The 7,582-nt window shown below is 48.1% G+C and overlaps 1 protein-coding gene across 1 annotated transcript; it reads left to right on the top strand.

The window, feature by feature from the left end:
* The first annotated feature begins 3,522 nt into the window (after window positions 1-3,522).
* On the top strand, window positions 3,523-7,291 carry LOC120617757 (lymphotactin-like). Its single transcript, XM_039881631.1, has 3 exons — window positions 3,523-3,742; window positions 5,300-5,414; window positions 6,371-7,291. Exons 1-3 carry the CDS (start codon window positions 3,682-3,684, stop codon window positions 6,528-6,530), a joined length of 336 nt encoding a protein of 111 aa, XP_039737565.1. The 5' UTR covers window positions 3,523-3,681; the 3' UTR covers window positions 6,531-7,291.
* The last annotated feature ends 291 nt before the right edge of the window (window positions 7,292-7,582 follow it).

Genomic DNA, 7,582 nt, shown 5'->3' with positions numbered 1-7,582 from the left:
CTGAGTGACACAGGAGCTCGAAATGCAAGAAGCAAGGTTGCTGGGTCCCTCTCACTCTGCCTGCTGTGCCAGAACTTGGTGACCGCCGGGGGAGTTCTGGTAGGCCTTTTGGTATACCCGAAGAGCCTTTTTTCTCTCTCTGCATGTTTTACACAGTTGATAGTCTACTGAACATAACTGGTTTTAATATTGCATACTAATCAGAGACCCAGGGGTCAGCTGGCATTACATGTCAAGGGCCAGGTGGCAAATACTTTAAACTTTGAAGACTATGCAGCTGATCAACCCTGCCATTGTAGTGTACAAACAGCCATCGATGATATGTGAGCAAACGGACATTCAGGTGTTTATAAAGTGAGACGGGGTGTCGTGCTGACCCCGGGGCTATGCTGTTAAAATGGACATATTCATAATATCTATTAGGTATAGATAATGTCTCTCTAGCATAGGTCGTTAGAATTCAATAATTAAAAAAAAAACCCAACTCAAATTACTACATATAGTTTTATAGGTTTGACTATCATTACTTGAAGTCTGTGACAATGAAATAGCTTTTTTCCCCCTATATAATATCATTTTTTTTGAAGGAAGAAAATAATTCTCTTTTCACTGTATTTCATGTGGAAGTAAAAAAAAAAAAAGCTATCATGTAAAAGTTAAGCCATTCATTATTAGCTATTTCTGGAACTAAACAGCATCAGACTAGACATTTTTTTAACGGTGAGAAAAACAAGATGTACAGTTATGCATTCTATCGGAAGGTAAGCAGAAGCAGATTCGTATTCACGGAGAAAAGTACCTCAGAACCAACATTTATTCCCAGGCTGGGGGTTCAGCTGACAAATGCGTGTGACCCAACAGGATTTCTGCCTAGCGCTAAGCCCCCTGTCTCCACCGGGGCCGGATTCATCCTCAGAGTATCTCCAGCCTCTCTTGGGGGCTCTAGTTTGGACATTACACGGGCTGGTGCCCACCCCTGGTTATTGCCTGTCGACGTTAGCAGATTATGCCTTTTTTGGTCCTAGGTCTCTGCTTCCTTCTTTGTTACTTAATTCTTCTCCACCAGAGACTCTAGTCGTGCTTTGAAGCACTGGAAGCGAAGGAGTCATTCAGAGAGTTTAAGGACTGCGTTTCAGTGCGCTAAGTAAAAACGCGTTGGTCAAATCGTCCATTTGATGGAACAGATCAGGGCAGGCCACACGCACAAGTCCTGGGTTTCTGTTTGTAGCCGATCATCATTCGCTCGATGTGCAATCATCATAGTTCTGGTCTTTTAAAAAGAATTCATTGATTCAAAAACTATTTGGAAAGTGAGTGACTCCTACATGGCAGACCTTCTGTCACTGATTGTGCAGGGACCCTGAGAGCACTAGGCACGTGCCCTGCCCCAAGGAGCCTGCCATCTAGTGGGAGGTGCAGAAATGTAATTGAGTAACGGGGATAAAGTGATGGTCAGTAGTGGGGACAAAGTTCCGTGGGGGCGGAGGGTGGGACAATGTGATTTTAATGACAGAGTTCAGGAGAAGTTGCAGGAAGCTGAGGAGTTTACAAGTAATTAATGTGGGGAGCCGGGACGGGCTTTCTGGGGGAAGCAGGTGATACGTGGCGGGTATAAAAGGGGGTGGCGTGTTCGGCTGACTGCACGCACGCTTATTAAGGCCGGAGGTTCGGGAGGATGCGAGCGAGTGGCGGAAGGCAGTGTGAGGCCTTGAACACCCTCCTTCATGGCAGTGAGAGATTGGAGGTGGATCCCGCAGGCAGTGGGGATTAGCAAAGAGGTTCTCAGTAAGGAAACGAAACGATCGGACTCGGGCTTTGGCGCGGTTACGTGGCACTGTTGTGGAGGGTAGGTTGGCAGGAGAGCCGTTGAGGATGGGGCGACCAGTCTGTCTACTGCAGGCGTCCTACCCAGGGGTGGCGAGGGAGAGAGAGGAGCGGGCTTGCCGAAGAGCTACTCAGAGTGCGTGCTTAGCGCAGCTGGGAACGACAGACGGTGGATCAGCCGTGAGTCTACGGTGTATTTGGAAAGTGGGCGGAAGACAGCACACTGCTCCATGTCAAGGGGCCATCAGCGCAGAAGCGCTTTGAGTGGAAGGGTGTGCCCAGAGTTTGCGGACCGACGGTGCGGCCAGGCAGAGGTAACAAGGAAGCCATGCTGAGGTTCACAGTGACGTCTGGCTGCGGTGCGGCCAGGCAGAGGTAACAAGGAAGCCATGCTGAGGTTCACAGTGACGTCTGGCTGGGAGATTACATGCCATTCATGAAAAATCTCTTTGAGGTTAACCTGTAATTTCTTTTTTATGGAAATGTAGAATTTTATATCCCTAATAGCAGTGGCAAAAACTTTTAGCTACACATGGAGTTAATAAGTATATTTTATAGATACCTATGTACAACAAAACAAGACCAAACAACAACAACCAATGAGAAACAATGACAAACAGAGTGGCAGAAAATTGGTACCGCAGCCGAGGCTCCAACCCTGCCGGAGGCGTTGCAAGGTGACATTGCTGTATGTTTCAGGGAGGCCATACGGCGATGGGTAGCCAGGGCTGTGAGGATGACCCTGTGGTTTTGCTCAGTGATCCTAGTTCTGCTTATTAAAGGGAAATGATTCAGCATCTCATCATGAAAACCTCGCTTATGGATGTGATCTATGAAACAGTCAGCTGAAAGGGAACAGTCTGGTGTGTGTGTGTGTATGTGTGTGTGTGTGTATGTGTTTCTACTCAGAGCAGAAACATGAAGACTGTGAAGAAACACAGAAAGATATTTACATTGATGTGAAAATAGTATTTATAATTGTCACAACTGTGCAAATATATGTATGCCGATAGAGACTCACTGGAAAAACATTAAAAATGAAAACTGTCAAAACGGTAAGATTATGGATAATTTTCTTGTTTTTTTTTTTTTCCAAAATGAAGTTTATGTCAATACAATTTTTCAAAAGCTTCTCAAAAGGTATAAAGTTGCAATGCAGCAGATGTGCACAGAGGCAAGCTCTAAACGCTGTCACTTAAATGCTCCTTGAGCACCGGGGAGGGCGACGTAAAGGAATGGCGGCCCCTTGAACAAGGGTAGTCGGGGGAAGTGAGGCTAGGAGGCAGGCGAAGGAACGAGACGTTCGGGCCGACAGCAGCACCCCGTCCTCCTCCCTAGGGAGCCACCGTGGTGGGGCATCAGGGCCTTGCTGTCCCTGGTGGTGGAAGCTTCGTGTCACAGCGGGTGTGTGGGGTAGTGGGGGAAGCAGGACCACAGCGACCACCCAACCTCGGGACTGGGCCATGACATCGCATGGCCTGCGGGCAGGTCCCCAGTGGAAGATTTGAATTCAGGGCGGTGACAGGAGGTGGGATGGCCATGTCTCTCTCATGCACACATTCGGTTTCATTGACACATTAACCACAGGTGAGGAGGAAAAGGCCACGAGGTATGGGGGGAGTAGGAGCGGAAGCAAAGAAACTTTCTTCAAAAGATTAAAAAAAAAACAAAAAAAAACCAGCATCAGTGTTGCAAAGACTTTCCGCGATCCCACACCTACCCCGAAAGCCCCGGGCGTAGCACAGGAAGTGCGCTGACCATCGGAGGAATAAAAGAAGCTCGCGGGGGAGACGGGGCTCAGCTCCTCGCTCAGCGACTCGCCCAGCCAAGCCCAGCCCAGCCCAGCCGACCTCAGCCATGAGAACGCTCATCCTGGCCTTCCTCGGGCTCTGCTGCCTCACGGTGCACGTTGTGGAAGGTGAGTCCGAAGCTTTCTCGTGACGGGAGGGCAGGCGGGCCATGCAGGCGGGTGGGCACACATGGTGTAGGCTCAGGTTTCGACTTTGCCCAGGGTAAGCCTCGGACTCCCCATGTGCAAAGCGGGGATGATACTTGTGATGCTAGGGGACCCCGCAGACTCCAGGAACAGAGAGAACTCGGTGAGAATCTGGGCTCCTGCTTTTCCCAGTCGGGTGATCTTTGGTAGATAAGCATAGGAATTACTTACCTAGAAGTTGAGTATTATAACAGATACTCTCACCTGGGAGGAAAATGAAGTAAATCTTAGGCTCACTTATCAGATTTCCTCACGAGTCATCACCTCTCGAGGAATGTTCACTGTGGAAGGGGGTGACGATTATATATTCTTTGGCCTGTGTAGCATCGATCTTGATAAATCCTAGAACTATTCGAGAGATCAGTCGCCACGTGGGGGTGAGCCAAACCTGCGGCGTGCAGGTTCTGACGCAGATCGCTCTCCTCCATCAAGAGCGTGACTGGGAGCTCGTACCTTCCCGCTGGGAAATCAGAGTTGCTTTCAAACGTGGGGGAGGATCTACGATTGCTGCCTGGGGTGGATTCCCACTTATGCTACATTTCTTGAGTTTATAAGAGACCCCATGATAAGTGCTGAACGATAGATCCCTGTCTTATGGACAGTCACATAAATGTACCAGACAGATCCAGATGAGGCTTCGACGTGCCGAGCCTACCCACATCTCTTATTCCGACTGCTTGGAGTTTATTTCTCCTTGTGCCTCAGGCAACAAGAGGCCTTGTCCTTTGGGGGCAGTGAGTGTTGCAGTGAACCCTCCTCTCAACCTCCCAATTATTAGACTTATTTCTCAGACTGGAATATCCGACCCCGAAAACCACAGATCCCCAGGGGCGTCTATGAATGGGGGGAGGGGAGCAAAGCCTGAAACTCTGCAACTGCACAATGACCCAATACTGACAACACAGAAAAGCTTAAGGCGACTGAATGGGGCTGAGTTTTGCCACGCGGCTGGCATTTTGCTGACATGATAGGCGTGCCATGCGGTGGAGACGCAGGCTTGTTAGAGACGGGGGAACCGCAGACACTGGGCTCCAATTCCCAAGTTCTCTGCTAGATCGATCTCCACACATCCCCCCGGGCTTAGCTTCTGTGTCCAACAACGGGGCAAAGCTGTGTGTGCATTGACGCAGCAACGTTGGGTGGAGGTGACTTTACGGATGACACAGACGCGCACGCCTCGCTGAGAATAAGGGGCGTCGTTTGGGATCGGCAGTCTGCTGGTAGTCTCGGGGTCTTGGGACTTCACAGAGGACAATGTTGTTTCTTAAGCAGTGAGGGAAAGACCTCCTTTCTGTAGCTGGGATTTTACTGTTGAGAACGAGAACACCTGTATTCAGCCGAAAACCCGCTGTGTTTAGTGTCGCGTTCCCCAGATGGCTCTTCGGCACATCAGTCATCCTCATTTCGGTCATAGCACGGCGGGACTGACGGCTATCTGGAATTGCATTTGACTTTTGTTTGCTCGGTTTCCCTCTCCAGGCGTGGGGAGCGAAGTCCTGGAAGAGAGGATCTGTGTGAGTCTGACCACCCGGCGCCTGCCTGTGAAAAACATCAAGACCTACACCATCAAGGAGGGCCCGATGCGAGCAGTCATGTGAGTCCATCTCCCCCACCGCGGGGCCCCGTGGGACACCGGGGGCAGAAGTTCTGCCCTCCTCGGGGAAAATCAGACCAACAGCCCCTTCGTTTTCCCACATTACCCACACCTTTCCGTAGCACCAGATAACGGTTATCGTAAACATTTGGCGACCAAATGAAGAATATCATCTTCTTCTCCGATTTAGCTTAGCAGAAGAATCTGACTGGGAACCAGATGGATACCGGGGCCAGCTCCGAGGATTAGGTTTACAGATGGCTGGTTCCAATCGGGATTTGACCATATAGCCGCACTGATGCGAGATCCTTCCCCTCCCCTTCCCTTCCCCAGTCCCTCCCCTCCTCTTCCCCTCTCTCTAACCCCTCCCCTCCCCTCACTTCCCCTCCCCTCCTCTCCCAGTCCTGTCCCATGCCTCTCTTACCTTCATACGGTATGTTGGGATAAAGTAGGGTGCCATGTTTTATCAGTTGCCATATCTCAAGAAAATGTGTCAAAAACTAGCCTACATGGTACCATTCTCTCTCCAGGATCTCATTTTCAGAGTGGCAGCTCTTCCCAACACATAGCTGCCACTTTACCCACAGAAATTAAGATAAAGAAGTCACTTTTTGTACAGAAAATAAGATGAACATATCTAGATTTGAAAAGGAAGTTGATACGTAGTGATTGGACTATGCAATGTCCAGTTTAGTTACAGCATTTGGAGGCCCAGGTGGGAAAAGGAGCCTGGGAATCATGGTGAACAAAGGATCTGGTGTCACCTGGAGACACTGCTCCTTCCTGTTAGCGTAGATTGCGGGAGAAAGCTTTTTATCTATGGTCTCACGGTTCTGAAAGACCTACTCCGTCCAGTAATTTCTGCACGAGAGATCTCTCTTCGGTCAGATCGTAACTCCTGCTCCCAAGGTTTTGAGGATGTGACTAACTCTGCCCATCTGTTCTTGACCTTGCAGATTTATTACCAAACGTGGCTTTAAAATCTGTGCCAATCCACAAGAAGATTGGGTGAAAAAAGCAGTTGAACATGTGAAGTCCAACAGAAAAAACAGGACCCAGACCAAGCCTACCGGAGCCCAGCAATCCACCAGTACAGCTGTGACCCTGGCTAGATAGTGGCCTTCCGACCCCGTGTCCCCTCACGAGCCAGCCAGCTGATTTTCCTTTACAAGCTCATGGACCGATTAAATTATATTCACCTTTTCTGAAAGTGCCACGTGTGTCACATTTTTTTCTTGTATTTTTATTTTTCATGGCTTTTGTTTTCATTTAGATGCTATAATTAATAAATATTTATTATTAAGAATAGCCCCAAAGTCTGTGCATTGCCTATTAGGAAAGGTAATATATCATTTGTGTACCACTTCTGTCCTAACTGTATCTCTCTTTGACGGGATCTGTGATGGGAGCATTTCGAGCCAGTGTTTATCAGGGATGAAAAATATAATCATTGTTCTGAGGTTCCAGCTTGAAATGGTTCTCTGTCCATGAGTCATGAGTGACAACTGTGACAATGGCAACAACTCAAGATCTATTTCAACGTATCTTCATAATGGAGTTCTTTTTATGGAATAAGGGAGAAAAATCTAACTGTCACTGGGTTTGCATTCTGAGGGTCCACTATTCAAAAAGTAACTTCACTCAAGTTTAATCTCGAGCAGATGGTCTTATCTCTCTGTTTCATTTGATCTCCTATGGAAGGAAAAAAGAGAGAGCTTATCCATTCTTTATTTGTCAAGGTAACAAAGGTTAGACTGTCTGTGAAAAGATACTTTATCCAAATAAAAATCAATTACTCTTTGAATTGGGCAGCGATCTCTCTGCCTTTCTGTGACTTTCGTGATTGTCATGACTCTAGTTATCATCCAAGTTATGCTTTTCTGCTCGTAGCTTTTTATACCCTAACGGAGCCACCCGGAACACTTGAATGAGATCACAATTTGCAGTAAAGTTTTAAGTGTTGACCTGGCCACTCAACACCCCAGCCTCACACTTTCTTGTCATGTTATTAATTGCTGATTTGGTTTCTGTTTGTGGTCTGCTGTCACCCCAGCTGGTGACGTATACATCCAGTTCTGTCTGACTCTGAATTGTCAGAACTGACCAGGCTTTGATAGTTTCAGGGGAAGAGAGAAAGGACTTGTCTCATCCTGAGAGGACACCCAGCA

Source organism: Pteropus medius, unplaced genomic scaffold, assembly GCF_902729225.1.
Source record: "Pteropus medius unplaced genomic scaffold, Ma_sr-lr_union100, whole genome shotgun sequence".
NCBI lineage: Eukaryota > Metazoa > Chordata > Mammalia > Chiroptera > Pteropodidae > Pteropus > Pteropus medius.
Note: the sequence above shows the minus strand (reverse complement) of the source record. Positions and strands in the feature narration are given on the sequence as shown.

Coding starts and splice junctions, on each gene's coding strand:
- LOC120617757 (XM_039881631.1), top strand. CDS start 3,682: ATGAGAACGCTCATCCTGGCCTTCCTCGGGCTCTGCTGCCTCACGGTG. Junction 3,743..5,299: donor CACGGTGCACGTTGTGGAAG/GTGAGTCCGAAG, acceptor TTCCCTCTCCAG/GCGTGGGGAGCGAAGTCCTG. Junction 5,415..6,370: donor GGCCCGATGCGAGCAGTCAT/GTGAGTCCATCT, acceptor TTGACCTTGCAG/ATTTATTACCAAACGTGGCT.